At 44.3% G+C, this 22,667-nt stretch overlaps 1 protein-coding gene and 1 long non-coding RNA gene across 2 annotated transcripts in view; one reads left to right on the top strand and one right to left on the bottom strand.

Annotated features, from left to right (window-relative positions):
* LOC115084052 overlaps positions 1-5,485 on the bottom strand; it is a 64,401-nt gene extending 58,916 nt beyond the window's left edge. The window contains exon 1 of the long non-coding RNA XR_003854463.1: positions 5,402-5,485. This is a non-coding gene — a long non-coding RNA (uncharacterized LOC115084052). The remainder of the gene's footprint in view (positions 1-5,401) is intronic.
* The window catches only part of ADCYAP1R1 (ADCYAP receptor type I), a 596,453-nt gene that overhangs the window by 352,873 nt on the left and 220,913 nt on the right, over positions 1-22,667 (top strand). Inside the window, exon 10 of the mRNA XM_029588349.1 lies at positions 12,953-13,106. Within this exon, the coding sequence (XP_029444209.1) occupies positions 12,953-13,106 (154 nt within the window). The remainder of the gene's footprint in view (positions 1-12,952; positions 13,107-22,667) is intronic.

Here is a 22,667-nt window from a genome sequence, read left to right as displayed (position 1 = left end):
ATACAATAGGGGGTAGATTTTCAAAAAGCGCAATTTGGCGTACTTTTGTTGGCGCATCAGGCGCAAACAAAAGTACGCTGGATTTTAGTAGATACGCGCGTAGCCGCGCGTATCCGCTAAAATCCTGGATCGGCGCGCGCAAGGCTACCGATTCTGTATAGCCGGCGCGTGCCGAGCCGCGCAGCCTAACTCCGTTCCCTCCGAGGCCGCTCTGAAATCGGAGTGGCCTCGGAGGGAATTCCCTAACGCCTTCCCCTCCCTTCCTCTACCTAACCCACCCACCCGGCCCTGTCTAAACCCCCCCCCTTACCTTTGTCGGGGGATTTACACCTCCCGGAGGGAGACGTAAATCCCCGCGCGCCAGCGGGCCGCTAACGCGCCGGGACGCGACCTGGGGGCGGGGCTGGAGGGTGCGGCCACGCCCCCGGGCACGCTCCCGACACGCCCCGAAAACGCCGCGCAGATCGGACCCGCCCCCGACACGCCCCCCTCTGAAAACCCCGGGACTTACGCGAGTCCCGGGGCTCTGCGCGCGCCGGTAGGCCTATGTAAAATAGGCGCACCGGCGCGCAGGGCCCTGCTCGCCTAATGACCTGAAAATCCCCCCCCTAAAAAAAACATTACATTTGGTCACAAATCAGATACAAAATGAATGAATAAACTACACTATACAATGCATTCTATGAAGTGCACTCTTTCATGAGAAGCATAATTGCTGGTCCCACCAGTCTACTTTGAGACCAATATTCTGCCTGGAACAGTACTTAAAGCTGCTTTCTTGTCTTATTTTTAGTTGGTCATCTTAAGCTTATTTTCTGCTTTAGCCTGGCTGGCTGGGGGTGTTTCAAAATATACCTAAATCTGATGACCATCTCTAGTCTGATAAATTTAGGTAAGCAATGTTGGTATAGCTGGCTAGTGCTGAAAATTAGCACTAGCTAATTTCTTCCACTGTCCAAACTCTACCTCACAAAATATCCATTTTTTGAGTGACTAAATCTTGTGAAACTACAGGATTACATTTAGAATCTCAGAGGGTAATTTTCTATTTGCCCACATTGGTACAAATCCTGGGGTACTTTTTACATATGGACTTTGAACCAATTTACAAAGTGAAAGTATGCGTATAATTTCACTTTGAAATTATCTCAGAAAAATCTATCTGAACAAATGTATACCTGCTAATTTATGCAGGTAGTTTTTGTTTTTTTTAAAATGTGCATAACTGTGAAAATTAAAAAGTATGCACATTGATGCAAACTCCTCCGAGGGGTTTCTCTGAGGAAAAGCAGGATATGAAGCTTTACACATGAATGATATCAACAAACTGAGCCCATATCAGAACTGAGAATCTAAAGCTCTAAAACTCTTCAACTTGCTCTACTGAGCATATGGGTGTGACTTCCTGTATCATTGTATCTATATGGTGCCCCTCCCAATTCTGCTTTGTCTGGATACCCAATGGTCACTTGTAGAGCTCTCCTTTTTTTCCCTTTTTTTGAGGAGATTTTCTGGCCCTCTCTCAATTTAGGTATCTTTCACATGGGTAATAGTCCCCTAGATAGTTTTTCACAGTTTTTTGTAGTTTACTTTCTCTTGGTCTGTCAACTCTCTACATGTCCTAGTACACCAAGAGTATTGGAATGCCTTTATTTTGTCTAAAATATACTTGTTAAATTTTACTGTGACTATTTTTGACCAATGGCCCAAAAAAAGAAGTCTAGCAGCTTCAAAAAGTGCCCTTTAAAGTTTGACTGGGGGACAAGCATGATGTCTTTGGTTGTAGTACCTGGAAACAGATGACTCCCAGAGGATGATAGACCCACTGGAGCTAATGGAAAAGATATTAGATTGGATAAGTCAGATCCATTGGCATTGACATTGGAGGCATTAGCATGTAAAGGCCCAGGACTGCACCAGATGCTGGTGGTACATCAGTATCAGGGAAGAACGGATCTTATTTATTTATTTATTTTTTAAATGAACTTTTTTATACCAACATTTGTGTGAAATATCATATCGGTTTACAATAAACTGAAGGTAGAAAATACATGGAACAGGTAGGAGGAATGGACAAAAAAGAAATAGAACAAAATATAAATAAACAAAGAATTTGAACTAGATAAGGAAAATAGAGGGAGAAACGAGAGAGTAACTATATCAATGCATAATAAGAGAAGGGATAATAACATGATGACAACGAAAAATGTGACAATATATATAAGTATTGCATGCGTGAAGAATTGACATGATGACAATAAAAATAAATTAGGGTGGGAAATTCTAAGGCGGTGGGATCATGGGGCATGGCCCTAGTCTGGGTAAGCCTGCTTGAAGAGCTAGGTTTTTAACTTTTTCTTGAAGTTGATAGAGCAAGGATCGAGGCAGAGATTTGTGGGTAGTAAGTTCCAGCAGGTGGGGCCTGCAATGGACAGGGCTCAATCTCTTGTGGAGGAGAGGTGAGCTCTCTTAAGGGATGGGATGTGGAGGGAGCCTTTATTGGTTGCACTGGTGGGGTAGATGGTAGGTTTGCAGTGGAAGGGCTCATCAAGCCAGTTAGAGTTGCGTTTGTAGATAGATTTATGTATAATGTTGAGACTTTTGTAAAGGATGCGTGATTGGATTGGGAGCCAGTGAAGATCTTTAAGGATAGGGGTTATGTGATCAAATTTACTGGCATTTGTGATGGTTCTTGCAAAAGCATTCTGCAGCATTTGGAGAGCTTTTACAGTTTTATAATCAAAGTCAAGCACCAGGAAGAGCCAGTGAGACAAAGCATCCTTTAGTTTCCTCCACCTGATGAAAGTGATGGATTCCACCTTCATCAATACTGGCTTCAGGAAATTTGGGATTGATGCATTGAGTGAAGGCAAAGAAGCATTGGCATCATTCCCTGTCAATGCATGATGCCAGGAGCAGGGAGATGCTGGCTTTGACCATATGTCTGTATCTTCATGGGCAAGATATTTTGCAGAAGGTCCTGTCACATTCTCTCTCTCTCTCAAAAGAAACGTGACAGCCTGACATCTATAATCACTAGTGGACATGGGCCAGGAAAATATTTGCCTACAATGATTTGAAATGGCAATAAAAGCCTCTGCCATTGGGCTGATGTGGTTCTGATGTGCAGGTATGCAGGAAAACTTCTGATGTGCAGGTTCTGATGTGCAGGTATGCAGGAAAACTTGTTGACATGCTCAGCAAGAGAGAACAATTCTTCAAAGATAAGGTCAAGGAAGCATTGAATCAAATTAAAGACTACTGCATCACACTTCAGACCCTCTTTGCAGCCACTTCTAGCCCACCCTACTCATCAAGGAGGCTTTTGACTAGGGCATCGAGGAGATACTTCTATTCTCCAAAGAGGCATTTTCTTCTGACCTCTCATCCCAAACAACAATAAAAGGGGCCTTGCTCTTGGAGCAGACAGCAGAGGATTTCTAAGTCATATTCCAGTCAAAACCAGAGATGAGGTTTTGACTAGATCCAGGAAAATGCAGTGTTCCTGTATCAGTTCCAAAGAACTTAACTGTGGGAGGAGGCTAAATTTTTATGTAAACTGTTGTCCCAGAATAACCTTAGAAGTTGGCTTCTCAGTATAGTTTGGAATTAATCCACCTAATATTTCAGATAGATGGGTAATACATTTATAAATAAATAGATACAAATGATGTCTATTGAAACCCTCTGGATTGCCCACTGAGAGATTCTTGATCTACCTCTTGGCATCAGGAACTGCTTGACTCTCCTCCTTCTTAGCGACCAATGTGGTAAAGGTTTGTTCACAACACGAAAGAGATTAGGAACTTTATTCCAAGTATTTCCTAATTACAAAGAAAACAAGAGGACTTTCTCCTATCTACGGCCTAAGGTCCTTGAACAAGTCTCTAGTAAAGGGGAGGGTCAAGGTGATTTCTCTAGGCACCTTAATTTCATTTCTACAAGAAGGAGATTGGCTATGTTCCCTGGATTTAAAGGATGCTTATGTCCATTTAGGGATATTTGTTAGTGATGTGCAGAGCCCGAACCGGCTTCGTTTTCGGCCCGCTGCAGGAAATATTGTATTTCCTGCGGTTCGGGCCTTTGAAATTCGGGGAGCCCAGAATTTCAGGTTAGTGTGCACTAACCCAAAAACAAATTTTTCCCGAAATTTTGGGAAAAATTTGTTCTGGATTCTTTGTCCCTGAAACAGGATGAATTAGGCAATATTGTCTCCTGTCGTTTGACACAGCATCAGCATAACACATTTTCACAGTCAGCCAAACGTTCAAAACTGTCCATGGCACACCATTTGCATGTATAAGTGGGCATGTAAAGATTTGTGCTAGTATTTTATAAACTGTGTGTTGGGGCCATACAATTTATAAAATACTGCATATTTCTGTCCCAAAAGTGTGCGCGCATGTTTCAGAACGTGTGTAAATTTGTAATGCAGAAACACGCATACTTTCTATATCCATTTCATAAAAATAAATGTTTATATTTTACATATAATATTTGTAACAGTTCATGTATAATAACCCAGAAATAAATGCGGAGGCATGTATATTATGCTTCTGATGATGCTTACCAGTACTTATAAACATAGAAACATGAAGGCAGAAAACGACCTCATGGTCTATCTAGCCTATCCATCTCTACAGTAGCTACCACTCCTTAAGAGATCCCCTCTACATGTTTAAATTTTTAAGTCTGCCTCCATATGATTTACAGTGAAGACCACTGACCATTTTAATAGCCACCTTCTGACTCCATCCAGTTTATATCAATTTGAAGGTGTGTTTGAGTTACGCATGTACCTGGAATCACCAGTTCCATGATACCTCCATCAGTTCAGCCAGACTTTCACCAATTCACTTAAATCCTCCAGCACTTCAATCTGAAACTCTCCCTTCCCCCCCAGTTCACCCAGACATCCTACCCCAAAACATACAAAACAGATGTCATTTTCAATTGTCTGAGTCAATTAGTAGATGTAAAAGTGTTTTGACAAGTTCAGTATAGTGCTTACAAAATTGCAGCTCTGCATGCGTACTTCTGAATCATGCCTCACAAAACCACTAGACCACCACTTCTTATTCCTGCTAACATTTATGTACATTACTGCAAGTACATGTTACTTTCAAAATGTATAAAATAGCATATCTGTGCATACACCTTTTTAAATGTGAATATTCTATTTTTAATTGTGCAACCTCTCACAAAACTTATTTGAAAATCCCCTCCGAAATGGGTATCTGAGGTGTCTATGCAACTTCACAGGTTGGGTGTACATATAGTTTTCTAACTGGATAATTGGTTAATCAAGAGCACATCTAAAGAAGATGTCATAGAATCAATGAACAAAACCATCGAGGTCTTGGAGTTCCTAGAATATGTTATAAATTACCCTAGATCTTACCTGAGTCCATCATCTTAATTGGAATTCCTAAGCACTTTGCTATACATGGCTGGCAAAATCTTTCCTTCCATAGGAAATATCTCCATCTTGGTGTCTGAGTGGAATGATTTAGAAAGAGATATCAGATATCAGCATGGGACATGTTGAGTCTAATGTTATTAAGATTTCACATCACTCTCTTGGCACATCTCCATATGAGACAAACCCAATGGACTTTATGATTTCAGTGGCTCTAAACCACTCATGATCTATAAGAAAGTATCTGAATTATTCAGCAGCTCATGGAATGAGCCTGCATAGAAGAGATCTGCAAAGCTGTGACATGGAGTTTCGTCCACACATTCACATCTCATTATTATTTGGATAAGGATTCCCAAGGTGGCAGTACATTTGTTCAATTTGTCCTACAAGGTTTAGAATCCAACTCCATTCTTATTATTTTTAGGGTTTTTTTTGTTCCACCACTTTCCAAAAAAGATAAAAATTAACAAAATGACATGTTGCCAACAAAAATACAATTTTGACTCATTGGCATATTATATTTTCCCTTTTCTGTTTTTATAGCTAGAAATTTCCATGTGTACAAGCAATGTAATCTGCTAATCCTCAGAGAAAGCAGAGCTGCTTACCTGGAACAGGTTTTCTCCAAGGACAGCAGGATATTTAATCCTCAAAAATCCCACCTACCTCCTCTAGGATGTGGATTTTTTATTCTAATAGCTAAATAACAAACTGGGAGGGGCCTCGCATGGACACTGTGACATGGGGATTCCCAGACATGCTCAGTAGAGCAAGTTGAAAAGTTTAGAGCTTTAGATTTTCAGCTCCAATCCAGGCTGCATCTGATGACATTGTTATGACCTTCAGTCGCAGATGGCTGCGACCGCTATTACTCCCTTCGTGTGCCGCTGCCCTCTCTTTCTTGGGAAACTCGCGGCTGTGGCTAGCTGCTCCCGATGTACATTGCCTCGTTCCAGGACTCCCCAGGGTGGCAAGGACGCCGCCGACCACCATGCCTCCATCGGATCTCCCTAAGCGTGCATGCGCTACATGGCCCTCCTTTAAGGACTCCGGGGCGGGAACCTCAGGGGCATCTCCTCTTGATGACATCACTAGCCCTGGACTCATAAGGAACACCAGGGCCTGGCTCTAATCGACTTGGCAATGAGTTTCTTCTTTGCTGAATCCTGCTGATCACTCGACGGACACTGGTTCCTGTTTCCTGCACTTCCTGGTACGAGACACTCTCGGGTACCCATTCCTCGGGGGCCTTGTTCCTGTCTCTGATTATCAACTCCTCAGTGGACCCTGCACTTCGGACTCTGCTTGTCAGCCCCCCCCCACCCCCCACCCCCGCTCCTCGGGGGTTGCTTCTGGAGCTACTCTAGTTGTAGAGACTCAATATTGGCGTACCCCGCTCTGCGGACCATTGTCTTACTATTGTGCTTCGTGGAGATTCAACATAGGTGTACCCCACCCTGCAGGTCATTGCCTTCCTTCTCTGCTTCATGGAGACTACTTGGGTGCACCCCGCTCTGTGGGCCATCGCCTTACGTCTGTGACTGTGCCGTGCTCCCTGCTCCTCGGGCAGCGCGTTGGGTACCTCAGTGACTGTACTGCGCTTCCTCACTCCTTGGGGTAGCGCCTGGAGTATTTCAGTGACTTTGTCTCGCTCCCTGCTCCTCAGGGTAATGTCCTGCTTTTATCTCAGAGACTGTACCCGCACTCCCCCACTTCTCGGAGTAGCGCTTACGTGCATTGCCAGAGACCCCTGGGGCTTCCCCACTCCTCGGTTAAGTCTACGTCATTCTTCCTGTGCTGACTCACTCCATGGCTCTGCCCCCTGTGGTCGCTCTCTCAGCACTCCTCCATACTCTGCCTTGCATTCCCCGCTCCTCGGGGCCTGCTCTGCACTTCACCACTAGGAGGACCTATCTGGCTATTGTACTCACACCCCAGTCTCCTGATCCCTCTGTACTTCCTGGGCTATGTCTCCTGATGCTGCAGACCTCACCTCCCGATGGTGAGGCCCAGTGGGGCTCCTCCCCGTGGGTGGTACCACCTCTCACCTTGGGCCAAGGGCCCACTAACTCATGAATCCTAACAGACATTACTCACATATGTAAGGACTAAATATCCTGCTGTTCTGAAAGAACATGTATTATAGGTAAGCAATTCTATTTTACCTGCACTCAGGGAGGGCAATTTTATAAAAGCCCATTTCTGCAGGTAAATCATTGTTTTACCCACTGAAATGACTTTGCAACTTGATCACCTTGTACAGTGAAGTTTTCTTCCTGGGGTAATCTCTTAGTTATCTGGCTTGATTGCTTTGAAACCTGACTTTGAATGCACATACGGGCGGATTTTAAAAGCCCTGCTCGCGTAAATCCGCCCGGATTTACACAAGCAGGGCCCTCGCGCACCGGCGCGCCTATTTTGCATAGGCCGCCGGCGCGCGCAGAGCCCCTGGACGCGCGTAAGTCCCGGGGTTTTTTTTAGGGGGCGTGTCGGGGCGGGGTCGAACGAAGCGGCGTTTGGGGGACGGGACGCGGCATTTCGGGGGCGGGCCCGGGGGCGTGGTTTCGGCCCGGGGCGTTCCGGGGGTGTGGCCGCGCCCTCCGGAACTGCCCCCGGGTCGGGTCTCGGCGCGCCAGCAGCCTGCTGGCGCGTGTGGATAAAGGTAGGGGGGGTTAGATAGGGCCGGGGGGTGGGTTAGGTAGGGGAAGGGAGGGGAAGGTGAGGGGAGAGCGAAAGAAAGTTCCCTCCGAGGCCGCTCCGATTTCGGAGCGGCCTCGGAGGGAACAGAGGCAGGCTGCGCAGCTCAGCGCGCGCCGGCTGCCCAAAATCGGAAGCCTTGCGCGCGCCGATCCAGAATTTTATAAGATACGCACGGCTACGCGCGTATCTTATAAAATCCAGCGTACTTTTTTTAAAAATCTACCCCATACTTTGTGCACATTTTCAAAAATAATCTATCCATATTATTTCTCTTGGAAAATTAGCAAGTGCAAAGTCCACATGGTGAAAGCATCCACATACTTTGCACCTCACATTTGTGCAGGTCCTGAAGGAAGGGACCAAATAGATGCATACATCTGAAAATCAATGTATGTATGCTATTTTCCTCTCTCAATCTAAACATGTAGGAAAACTTATTTTTCCAATGGTTGAAAGCGTGTACACTATATAACCTGTGCATACTTTATGCCACAGTTGTGGAGGGCAATTTTCAATCAGGCTATTTTACCCATGAATTTCAAGTTTAAATGTTATTTTCCAAAATCATTGTTAAGTGTGGTTATTCTAGGATAAATAAAAGAGGAAGCTAAGGTAGATACGAAATGAAACAAGTTGCTGGAAATTGTGCCATTGGGTGATTCTAGGGTCAAACAAGAATATTTTTTGATTGATGAATATTTGGACTACTGCATAGGGGTTTTTTTTTTTTCCACCTTTTCTTAGATTATCATGTACCGAGAGCAGTTTAGCGATCAGAAGAAGGTTAGGCTTAATGGACAGCTGGTCTTTCAACCTATCTAGCTCTGTAATGGACAGTTTTTAATGAGTTATTTTGTCTACAATGAAAAATATGGAAATATATACTGCAGAGAATGGAAGTACTTGAACCCAGTATATAGGTATGTTAATAGAGCTTGCATTTTTCTGAAACAACTGGCATTTATAATACTATAATTTCTATTATAGATGCTGTATTATCAATAAAATATTTTTTTCTTCCTTCCAAAGTCCCTGTTTAATGAACACCATAAAGGAAAAGATAAAAAGGGTAAATTTCCTTAAATTTATCAAAAAGAACAGCAAAGTAGGGTCCTTTCAGTTTTTATTTCTCCTTTTTATTCATATCACTCTGAATTGTCAAACATCTTATTCACTAGTATTTACATTACAAAATGGCTTTAAGTACTACAGCATGCTCCGAGTAACCTATGAAGCATAAGGCCAAAGGACAAGTGTTTCAAATAGGGTAGATACAGGCTAATGTCCTGATAAAGCATAACCTGAACTGGCTTGATACTATAATAAAAAGGATAATTCAGTTTAACTTTATGCAGATTACTTAATAGAAAACCAACCAAGTACTGTAATTGACTAATGAAGATAACATTACTAGGCTAAGGAATGTTTGGAGATACAAGTGTTTAGGAATTAATAAGCTTCCTTCCTCAGTCAACATAGCATCGATGATGACATTGACTGAGAAAGGGTTCCAGAAGTTTGAATCTTTAAATATCAAGCAGTCTACCAAAGCTATCATCTCTATCCAGCTACTTTGTGCAGTATGATGTTATCCCATTTCTACTTTTAATGTCCTTCTGTTTCATTTTAAAGATGTATGATGTCACACTTAATCCATTTAGGGCCTCATTTTCCAATATCGCAATGGTAATGCATGAGGGGGCGTGTCCTATGCAAATAAGGCATTTGTCATGCAGTGGGGAAACATTGCCATTCGTGGAACTGGAGCAGCAAATCCATCGTGCACAACCAATGAATCATATATGTGTATGTGAGAGAGAGAGAGAGAGAGAGAGAGAGAGAGAGAGAGAGAGAGAGAGAGAGAGAGAGAGAGAGAGAGAGAGAGAGAGAGAGAGAGAGAGAGAGAGAGAGAGAGACTTCCTATAATGCCTATGCCCTAGACAGGTATTTGTATCCCTATGAGAGGGCCACCTAGTAGCTCGGGGTGGCCCTCCCATAGGCCCTCCCTCGGGGTGGTTATGAGCGTAGGGGGTTGGGGACCACTTTCACATTCAACATGAGACCTACGGATAGAACAGTGGTCTCTAGTGAAGATTTGCTGGCCGTCGGAGTGAGGACACTCACTCCAAGAAAAGATTTGGGCAACGTTCTCTCAACCTAGCTTGATGGACACTCTACCTGGGCAACAACAAGCTAGGTTGAGAGAATGTTGCCCAAATCCCTTCTTGGAGTGAGTTTCCTCACTCCGACGGCCAGCAAATCTGCACTAGAGACCACTGTTCTTTCTGTAGGTCTCATGTTGAATGTGAAAGTGGCCCCCAACCCCCTACGCTCATACCTAATCCCCACCCCGAGCTACTAGGTGGCCCTCCCATAGGGATACAAATACCTGTCTAGGGCATAGGCATTATAGGAAGTGTCTCTCTCTCTCTCTCTCTCTCTCTCTCTCTCTCTCTCTCTCTCTCTCTCTCTCTCTCTCTCTCTCTCTCTAATGAAAGGGTTGTAGCTATTGGCCACATTAGGAGCCATGCTACCACTGCAGCTGTTTTGCCACACACAATAACTTTGCATAAACTCCGCCCCCTAAATTATGAATTTGCATTCGCAAATTGCGTTAACGGCTGTCAGCTGATTTGTGAAGGTAACTCCTTAGAAAATGACCCCTTAGTCACAAAGTTCTCTTATCACCCAATTATGTACATTTCTTCTACCAGCAGCTAAGGCTACTTAATAGTAGGGGTGCTGTATTTATTTGATGGCCACTGTAAATCAAAAATCTCAACCTTATGTTTTAGGGATGTGAATCGTTTTTTGATGATTTAAAATATCGTCCGATATATTTTAAATCGTCAAAAATCGTTAGGGCCACGATACAATACCAATTCCCCCGATTTATCGTTAAAAAATCATAAATCGTGGGAAGGGGGAGGGCAGGAAAACCGGCACACTAAAACCCCCTAAAACCCACCCCCGACCCTTTAAATTAAATCCCCCACCCTCCCGACCCCCCCCCCAAATGCTTTAAATTACCTGGGGATCCAGCAGTGGTCCAGAACGGCGGCGGTCCGGAACGGCCCCCTCAATTGAATCCTGTTGTCTTCAGCCAGCGCCATTTTGCAAAATGGCCACCGCAAAATGGCGGCGGCCATAGACCAAAACGATTCGATGCAGGAGGTCGTTCCGGACCCCCGCTGGACTTTTGGCAAGTCTTGTGGGGGTCAGGAGGCCCCCCCCAAGCTGGCCAAAAGTTCCTGGGAGTCCAGCGGGTGTCCGGAACGACCTCCTGCGTCGAATCGTTTTGGTCTATGGCCGCCGCCATTTTGCGGTGGCCATTTTGCAAAATGGCGCCGGCTGAAGACAACAGGATTCAATTGAGGGGGCCGTTCCGGACCGCCGCCATTCTGGACCACTGCTGGATCCCCAGGTAATTTAAAGCATTTGGGGGGGGGGTTCGGGAGGGTGGGGGATTTAATTTAAAGGGTCGGGGGTGGGTTTTAGGGGGTTTTAGTGTGCCGGCTCACGATTTGAATGATTTTCACGATAGTTTACACCCCCAAACGGCAACAATACGATTCTCTCCCCCTCCCAGCCGAAATCGATCGTTAAGATGATCGAGGACACGATTCACATCTCTATTATGTGTAGTATATAAAGTACTAAACTACTAGTCCGAAACGGGAGAGATAAAAGTAATGCAACAACAAACTCCACACTGTTACTTTATGCTGTAAAAAATATACTATGTGCCTTTCAAAATAATGCCTCACACACTAATTAACTTAAATTTGAGGACCATTCTTCATCGGGCTCCCTATATCACAGCAGCTCATAAAGCACCTGTTAATTGCCAGGCCCTTTTGTATCGGATCTGATTAAATACCTTTTTTTGTTGAATTAAAATTATATGTATCTCAATGTTTTATATTACTGTTTCGTATGGCAGTGTCTTTAGTGCTCATATCAGAAAAGATGGGTTCGCTGGTCATACATCAAAACCCAAAACTCTTAGAGAACTGTTATCCAACCAGGAGATCTGAAGTTGGTTCCCGAAAAGACCCCAACACGGGCCGTGTTTTGGAAGTCAATACTTCCTACTTCAGAGAGATGCATGTTCAACTGTTGCACTTCTCTGATTACCAGGATATTTTTATTTTCAATTTGCTTCATGTCATCACATGTACTTAATCAGGACTGATGATTAGATAGAAAAGGGCAAAGTAATTAAAAGTTGTTTTATGAGCTGCTGCGATGTAAGAGCCTTATGAATGATGGCTCTCAAATTTCAGTTATTCAGTGTGTGTGGCATTATGTTGAAAAGTGCAAAGTATATTTTTTATAGCATATAATAATAGTGTGAGGTTTGTCGTTGTAGTAGAATATAAAGTAAACATCTGTGCCATGTTCAAGAGGTTCCCAGTATAATATGATTTGCATTTCAATATAAACCATTTTGGCTCAAATGTTTGCTTAATGTGTGCCACAGAAAGCTATAAATATCTTGGCAAATGATTCATCCAATGGCATATTGGCATTAAAGGTGGATAAATTCAGAATGGGTTAAGATTTATTTCTAAGATCTCCATATTCAATAGGGAAGATTCAGTAAAAGCCTTTTTTGCCTTCAGTAAAAATTTTTTAAGATTTCCAGGAATCTTTTATTGTAACCAAAATGTAAGAAAATTATATAACTTATTCTATATTGTATGTAATTTGGCGTATGATTTACAAACAAAACATATATTTATAACATTTATTCAGTGCATTATTTCTGACAATGATAACTGCTTGGACATTGTTTGTCATTGTTTTCTTTGTGTATATTTTCTACAGGTGGAATGCAAAGCAGTGATGGTGTTTTTCCACTACTGTGTCATGTCCAATTATTTCTGGCTATTCATTGAAGGGTTATATCTTTTCACATTGCTGGTAGAAACATTTTTCCCAGAGAGAAGATACTTTTATTGGTATACCATCATTGGCTGGGGTATGTTATAATTACTTGAATTTTTTTGTTTTTAATTGTATTTTGTCTTTGCAAATGTAAGGCTAGGAGAGAGGCTAAACATATTTTCTTTTTATCATGGAGAATGGATGTAAGTGAGTATTGAATTAATTATGAACTTTATACTTTGTTGAAATGAATCTATTAACATTAAAAATAAACATTTTGCAAACTGTAATATTATAGTAAGATGAGCAAAATGTGTGAGCTAGCATTTTTATTCCATTTCTATTTTTTTAAGAAGAGTGCCATTAAAACCTGCTGCCACCAGCTCATCACAATGGTGCTTGGGGGGGGGGGGGGGGGGGGGGTGGAACGATGCCATGCACATTGAGACCACACACACAACAGACCCCACAAGGATTTGGTAAAAATTAGGCCACAACTTTATTAACACCAACAAAGTTACAGTGATGACCTGGGCACCCGAGCCATAACATTATGTATTAAACAGCGGGTGTACTCGCTAATGGGAATCGGGCAGGCAGTGCATCCGTTCCAGACTCCTGGGCTCGCTGCTGCCAAGCAAAGCCCATCCTTGTGAGAGACGCTCGCTCCCCTTGGGTTCTCTGATCAGCACGTATAAGAAAGTGAACAGCCCACGTGTATGGGACAACCGGTCTACCATCAAACCGGAGCCACCTGGCCATGACGGCAGACGGTCCCCTATCATCTAGTTACTGCATAGCAGTGCTACTGTGCACTGGCTCCGTTAAACAGCAACCTCCCCCCTTTCTAGCTTGGTTACTCTGCCCCCAAAGCTGCAACAATGTAAATAGAACACAACTACAGTAACTTCCTAACATAAGAATGCTGACTATACCATCAACCGAAGAATGGGTCGAAGGGTGGGAACTAGGAAAGCATCTTCCAGTACGGGCAACAGGAGCAAAGGGACAGGGCAAACCAACATTCCCTGGTTCTCCTCCCCGCTCCTTAGCACCCAACCCCTGTCCTGCCCCATTGCTTCAAAAGCCCTAATTGGGGGGGGGGGGGGGGCAGGATACCACCCTGAACAGTTTGGGACACTTTCAGGTCTGGCCCTGAACCACCTCCTTGCTTCCACCCCCACTTGCATGTGCACATGGTGCTGTGGCACCGGCATGATGATATCAGCACCATGACGGCAGCACACCCATGATGAGTGTTGGTGTGCCGGGCGGATGTCCTACATAAGTGCCGTAACATCAGAAGTGCAGAGAGGCCTGGAAATAGCCGCATTGCCACAGGGTGAGTTTGATGGCAGTCGCTCCCACCCCCATCCACTGGCTCTTTGCACAGAGCCAGGTTACCTGCAGCGTTTGCATATGGGCCTGGCACCAAGCAATAATCTGGGCAGCCATAACCAGCTCATCACAATGGTATTTGGGAGGGGGGGAAAATGATGCCATGCACATTAAGACCACACACACAACAGACCCCCATGAGGTTTGGTAAAAATTAGGCCACAGCTTTTATTAGCATCAATAAAATCACAGTGATGACCTAGTCACTCAAGCCATAACATTAGGTACTAACTGGTGGGCATACTCTCCAATGGGCATTGAGCAGATAGTGCATCACCTCTGGACTCTAGGGCTTACTGCTGCCAAGCAAAGCCTGTCCTCATGAGAGGCGCTCATTCCCTGGGGGTGCTCCTGTCAGCCCACCACACACAAGCAAGGTGACTGCTGACTTGTACAGGATATCTGGTCTACCATCAAACTGGGGCCCCTTGGCCCTGATAGCAAACAGTCCCCTGTCATCTGCTGCAAAATGCAACAGCACAAATTCTCTCAAATACCCGCAAATGTGAACATATCACCCCCATACTCAAAGAGCTACACTTGCTCCCGATCCTCTCCCATATCCATTACAAAACACTGACTATTATACATAAATATCTTTATGTTCACAACTCCAACTGGCTCGACTTCCCTTTTAACCCCTACCAGTCCACCAGACCTACCAGAACTGCTAAGAACGGCTCTCTAATTGTACCCTCACTTAAAACAGCTCGCCTCTCCTCCACACGTGACCGTGCCCTCTCAATTGTTGGCCCGTCACTCTGGAACGCCCTCCCCCCCCATCTTGTGCCTTGAACCATGCACCATCAAATTTAAGAAGAAACTAAAAACCTGGTTATTTAAACGTGCCTACCCAGAATAGGACCTCCTCCCCCTCCACGCTCCTCAAGCTATGCCATCTGATGATACCCCTTCCATTTGATGTTTTTGGCTCCTCTTAGTTCAACTCTTATGGTTGTTTACCTTTCTTTCTACGCTGCGCTTAAGTTACCCCCTTTCCCAGTTCCTCTTCCCTGTTATATTGTAATTTCAATCCTTTTGTTCTTATGTAAACCGGTATGATGTCCCTACTAATACCGGTATATAAAAGTCTATAAATAAATAAATAAAATCTAGTTATCACATACCAGTGATACCATGCACTGGCTCTCTTAAACAACAACTCTCCCGCTTTCAAGCTGGGGTACCCCACCAAAGGGCCCGGGTAGCCCTAAGGTTTCCCTGGGATCCTCCCCATACAGCTGTGGTCTCCATTCAAGGTCAGAACAGCATCCGACAAATGGCCAGTCTCAGTGCATTTAAAAATAGATCCTGAGCCACGTCAGATAAGTGCTCCCTGTCTTTCTGGAATAGGTCTTTACATTCTACATATACCCACTTGTGTCTGATATGGTAACCTCCTTTATGCTCTATGAAATCACTGATCTGTTTATTTAATTTACCTATCCAGCATCCCCAGAGCTGCATGTATTGGATGGAGGGATGACCTCTGACCACATGACTTTCATGTCAGGTATCAACACCAAAATGAAGGCAATATTGTTCTGGATGTTGTTAATTAACATCTGGCCAGGAATATCCCCCAGATCGTTGCCTCCTAGGTTAATTATCAGTACTTCAGGTGGGGACGATCTGATCAGAAGCTGGGATGAGCTGGTCCCATTGCATGCCTTTTCTGCCCAGCCATCGCAAAGTTACGTCATTTGATGCCAGACCCAAATGCGGACCGTGAGCACTTTCTTTCACATGGTGCTCTGCCCAGAACATGAAGGAATGCCTTTGGTCCAAAACATCCTTCATCGCCAGTAAATACCTGAAACGATACGGCAATGATAATGTTAGTAAGCCAGAGCATGTGAACTAGTTATCCCAATCCCGGGGGGGCGGGGAGGGTTAGCAATGCTAGCTTACCGAGGTGTTCAGTGGTTTGGGGTACTGTTCAACTGTCTAATGTAAGTTAAGTAAGCCAGAGATCAACACCTGCCTATAGCTGGATTGCCACACCCAGAAAACTAGATGTGGCAGCACTGGATGCAGCACTTATCCTGAATGAGTGTGTGCTGAATTGCTCAACCTGCAAGCCGGCCACCTCTAGGGCTCACTTAAGAATAATGGTGAATTGGTACTTGCTCAAAGGTTGAGAGTCCACATGCACCAGGAATTGCACTTCCCCTTCTGTCATAATGGTGGCATGCGTGCGGCATTCACGACAGGGCAAGTAGGCAGCACCACCACCTCGGCCAGTGTGAACACTGCACTATCACCTGTCTGATATGTTTTGACCTCCTGATTTGAATCCTTAGTTTCCTGTCAGAAAATGAGACATCTGAAGCATCAGGCTGGAGCTATCATGCTGGCAGCTGGCTGACACCACCAGATCATTTAATCTGAGCACACCGAAGAATGCAATAGTGAAGGCAAAACAAAATAAATCTAATTCATGTTCACTGGCTAGCACCGCCGGCAATGCATGCCATAGTAAAAGCAAGTGATTATACAAGATTGGGCTTCTATTTTCCTCTTCCACTTCGGCCCTTTTTGGGGCATCTGGAGGCTGGGTGATCTGCGGCACAGGTGGTATAGATATGCTTGTACTTTGGTGTATCGTCAGCAAGCCTCCGCAACATTATGCCCCAAGTTGCCTGTGCTTAGGCATTGCTGTGGCTTTGAAATGACTGGGTGCTTGCTGGTGCATCCTTTTTTCTTCTTGTCATATTGGTCAGCCACTGTTCTATGTCATGTGAACCCTCTGCCGTAGCTGGAGTGTCTGCCATTCACTCTCTGACCTGCTCATCATAGTTGAGCCAAGCGAAACCCTCCTACTCCCAGTGAACACTGAGAATAGTATCCAGATACTTCCACATGGCCATGTGCTGTGAAGGATCAGCTCTAACCACTACTGATGCCAGGCGAGCAAAGGAATGGACCCAGTTAATAATGTTCCTAGCTACCCTTTTTCCACCTCCTGGAGGCTCGTGCCACTTGCACCCTTTCCAGGAGCTGTCCCCTCTTCTGTGCCCCTCCAGCAAATTAAAAATGTCCAAATATTGTTGATGGAGGCACTAACACAGAGGTCATGGGACTCCCTGTCACAACTGTTTAATGGTGCTTAGGGCTGGCAGTCCTGCACCAGCTATTACAGAGCTTCCTGTGCCCTACACATGAAGAGCCACATGAAACCTAAGATGATACAGAGGAGGAACTATGGCTGCTAGATGTGTCAGAACCCCTAGAGTGTCTTCTGCCTCTATCTTTATGTTTATACCCCTGTCCCGTCACCTTTTCTGCTAACCTGGGGCCCCTCCCCTTCAAGAACAATCAGATTAGCATTAGACACCCACTGGTGACTGTGCAACCACAGGCTGATCAGCTGTGGTGTCCAGGACAGCCTCTGCAGATAAGGCAACTTCTCCATTTACCTAATGCTCTTACTTGGCTGAGATGAAGCCTGGTGCAGATACAACTGCAATTTGCATTGTCTGTGAAGCTGGCAAGAAGTGGCTTGACTCCATTTGTGTGGGGGAAGCCATTTTAACTCCCCGAGGAGTTAAAGTGGGCAACCAGGGACCCCCAGCTTGCGGCTATGGCCTCAGGGTGTGCATGGCTGACCAAGGGCTGGGAGTGGCACTGTTTCCAAATTTCCTGCCTTGCATAGGAGCAGGAGGGTAAAATCAGGTGCACTGGGGCCAGCCCAGGCTTGCCATCCTGAGGGCACCGCCTCAGCAGACCTCCAAAATGGGGTCTGGCTGTGAAGCAAAGGGTAAGGGGTGATGGGATAGCTCCCTGTCTGGGCTTCCCCAGACAGGTACCACCCACCCCGAGCAAGGAGGAGCAGGCAGGGTGGCTTGATGCACAGTCTCTTGGCATTCCCCCAGCTAGCTGGAGGGCTGGCTGCTGGGGATAAGGGTTGCCACCTACACCCACTGCTCCACATTCGCTGCTATGCCCAGGTCCAGCTTCCCCTGCTGCATTACTCACATATGGCTATACCCGACTAGCAGCCAGGGAATCCAGTGGTATATGTGCTGCATCTCTACCACCCCCTTCCGGCCTCTGCACTTCTCTTCTCAACCCTCTTGAGGGGAGCAGGGTCTGTACACCCCCAATTCCTTGGAGGGTGTATAGCATTGGTGGCCCCTCCCCACCAGGATGTACAATGAGAATAGGCAGCGTACCTGTGGTCTTGGGGGGGGGGGGCAGGCTTATTATTTCTGGAGCTATGCAAGAATTAAGCAGACCAAATAAAGACATGTCCTGCAGGCTTTCTTTTTTTTGTATATATGTCTAATTAGTCCAATAAATGATCTGCCTGCTCAGGACTTCTGGTAGTCAGTGGGGTAGCACTCACCAATTGAATCTGCAGCCAACAGCAGACCAGATGAGGAAAGCAGCCTTAAAGTGTGGGGAGCCAGAACAAAGGGACGTGGCAACCCAACACTCCCTGATCTTCCTCCCTGCGTCTGAGCACCAACCCCTGGCCCACTCAGCCACTTCAAAAGCACCAAGGGGGGGGGGGGGGATAGGATACAAACCTGAACAGTGTCGGACACTCCCAGATCCACCACTGAACTACATCCTTGCATGAGCAGACGGCACTGTGGTGCCAGCGTGATGATGTCAGTGCCACGATGTCAGTGTGCCTGTGATGCGCATTGATGGGCCGGGCAGACATCCCACATCAGCTCCGCGACATTGGGAATGCAGAGAGGTCTAGAAATAGCCATTTCGCCATATGGCGAGTAAGGCAGCGATCGCCCCCCACCCCTGTCCACCGGCTCCATGCACGGTTCCAGGTTACCTGCGGCATCCGCGCACATGCCTGGTGCCGCTCCATTATAGTCTTGTCTGCCTGGGATATTTTAAATTCTACTATCTTTCTCTCTCTCTAGAGAGAAAGACAGCTAGAGCTCTCTCTTTAATCTTATTTCTCTATCATTTCATCTTTATTGAAAGTAAAATACAATACATAAAAATGTATCTTATTTTCTCCTAATTATGCAAACACTTAACCTGTCCCTCTCATATTCATTTGACTGAGAAATTTGAAAATGATAACAGCTAAGGGAATAATTTCAAAGCCATGCTTTACCTGAAAAATGGGCTTTTACAAAATTGTCCAGCTGATATGTGGGTAAAAAAGTAGATACACGGGGCCTTTATATGTATCTTTGAAGATGCATTTTTGCAAGTGAGATTGGGAGGGGATTTGGAATTATGTTCACGTTTGCATTTTCAAAAGTGTGTGCATATTTTTATCAAAAGAAAAATCTACACAGATAGTATCCCTGTTAGACCACCATATGATATCCTTTGAAGTGCCGCCAATACCCTCTCAGAAAACTAAAACCAATGTTATCACAAAACAAATTGAAATAAACATATATCTGACCATAGATATCTTCTTACCCACCCTCCAAATTCAGATGATAATTTACTCCACTCCTCATCTACCCCCCTGGTTGGCAAATGGAACTCAGATCTCAAGTCAGTAATAGAAGTAATAGCCTCATTTAGAATGTGCAGTATCAAAAATCCCATATCATAGACATTCATTGAAGCAAAAAATCCTATTTCAGAAAAAAAAGCTATTAATCTGGAAAAAAAAGCCCTCTCCCATAGAACTATCCTAGACCATGAACAAGCTCTTGTGCACCCCTCTTTCCTGCATACTATGTTGACATCTGTAACTTTCTGCAATAGATTTGCAGATTTCTGCACAGACAAAATCACTCACATCAGGACAGTTAGATAAAGCCAAGAAAGGAATCAAGTCATAGATAGAACATTCCACTTCCTTTCACATCCTCATTATCTTCCACCTCTTTCTAGAAGACGTTGATACTCTGCTCAGCAACCTCAAAGCCACTACATGATAAGACCACCCCTGCCTTCCCTATCTAATCAAGTATTTCAAAATTGATGTACTTACCAGCTTCCAATCCATCATACACTTTCCACTTGCAGAGTACATCTACCAAGCTGCTTTACAAAAGCAATTGTGAGACCCACATTAAAAAAAAAACACCGTATACCTTACAGAACTGAAAAACTATTACCCTGTCTTTAACCTTCCTTTTCTAAGCAAATCATTGAGAAGGCGGCAGAAATGCATCTATCCAAATTTCTGCAAATCTGAACCAACCTGGACTGATTCCATTCCAGTTTCAGACCAGTCTATAGCAAAATAACTGGCATTCTTGAGTATAGTTGATTAACTGAAAGTCTGTCTAGATTACAATCAATCTAGTTGATCATTCTAGACAAGAGAATAGAAATAATGTACATTGTGATAACCTACACAGCATAGTAGATACAAAATAGCAGTGCTATAATTGCATCTGGGCTCCAAAACAGCATTGAGGAACCTCAATTACAATACAAAACAACAGTGGTTGAATGGGGGTTACTTACACAGAGTGGCAGTTATAACCCAAAAACAGCAGTGGTATGATTGCATCAAGGCTTATAGAAAACATGGGGAGACCAAGAGTGTTATGACCATGAGAGACTTGGTCATGCTTGGGATAGATATGATAAGAGGTTTGAGAAACAGGGTGGAAAACCTAAGGGTAGAATAGGTATTCAATTGCATTTGAGAATTTGATATGCATATCTAGCAAAAGAGGATGAATCTTAACCAAGAATACTGGATGGACCATTTTTGTCTTTATTTGATATTGTGTATTTTATTACTATGTTCTATGACATCTTCACAGCCTTTGATACAGTAGACAATGACATCCTAACCACCTGTCTAAAAGCTCCAGGTTTAGCAGACCCAGTATTAACATTGTTCAAAACCTTCCTTCATGATCACTCCGAAATTATATCATTGGGAACAGCACTATCACAGACCCACCCTCTCTCCTATAGAGACCCACACGGATCTATCCTTTTCCCTACCCTGTTCAGTATTATTTACATGGCTCCTCAAGGCAAACTTATCAGGGATCACCAGATCAGGGATACCAGTGGCATCCAAGATTTGATCCCACGCCATACAATCCACAATTAGGCAATCAAAAATCTTAGCAACTGCTTGGAAAGGATCTCTGACTAGCTGCACCTGGAAAATCTCTTCCTAAAGCCACATAAAACAGAACTACTCTGGCTTGGAAAGAAAACCCGTACCCACTCCCTATCAAAGGTGATCCTTGAGGGAATAACTCTCCCTCATAAAGCTTTAAAGTTCAAAGACTGGGTCTCAGACTGGACTTTCAAATTTTCACTGATGCCCAAATCCAATCAATAGGTAAATCAGCCTTTTTCCACTCTTGCCAACTCTTTCAGCTCTCCCATTTCCTAGATGATAAAGACTCCACCCCATCATCAATGTCTGCGTGGTCTCCTGGTCGGATCATTGCATCTATCAAGGATGATGAGTGGACCAGTGGTTAGAGTAATGGGCAGTGGTTCAAACCATCCTTCTCAAACCCCTTGAGATCTTAGGCAGGTCACCTTATCTCAGATTACCTCAGGTCCTAAATTAGACTATAAATTCTTTGGAGCAGGGGCTTGTACCTGAATACTTATCACCATTGTGTAGTGCTCTGTACATCCAGTATTACTTTGAAAATTATAAGTAGAATCATTATCAGAATCACAAGTAAGCTAATCAGTAGGGTTGTACTGACAAAATATTAACTTGTTCATTCATCTGTTTCATAGGCATCAATACAATCCAAAGGAAAATTGTTCATTTTTTACCGTTACAGTCAATGGGGAAAGCAATGCAGGCTATTTTGGGCTACCATATTGAGAATTTCTAATCATTTCTAATGAAACTGATGTGTAAACATCAGAAGGGTGAAGGCAACAGATCAAGACCTTGTCAAGAAGGTACCAAAAGTGGCATGAAGATCCCAAGGACCCACAACGGGGTAAAATGGCATGAACAGCTCAAGGCATTATGAAGGGGCAACAGAGCACCAAAAGAAGCATAACAACACCCAAACAGTGATAGAGAGTAAAAGAAAGTGAAAAAGTGGTGTGAAGACTGTCAAAGAAGCCATCCAGAGTGGCAAGGATACCCCAAGATTCCAAATGAAGGGCAAAAGGCACAAACCACATTTGTAGAAAGCCTTAGGCAGGGAGAAACCAGAGGAAATCCCTGGAGGAAGCCTGACATCATTTCTGTATGTCATCATTACAGGAAATAGCAATGGATACCCTCAGATCTACCATATTCTATTGCCTCTACCATATTTGCATCACTCTATGTCACTATGAAACCTACCTAAAGATGCCTACCTCGTCG

The sequence above is a fragment of the Rhinatrema bivittatum genome, chromosome 2, assembly GCF_901001135.1.
Source record: "Rhinatrema bivittatum chromosome 2, aRhiBiv1.1, whole genome shotgun sequence".
Classification (NCBI taxonomy): domain Eukaryota; kingdom Metazoa; phylum Chordata; class Amphibia; order Gymnophiona; family Rhinatrematidae; genus Rhinatrema; species Rhinatrema bivittatum.
This window is presented reverse-complemented; position numbering and strand designations above follow the sequence as displayed.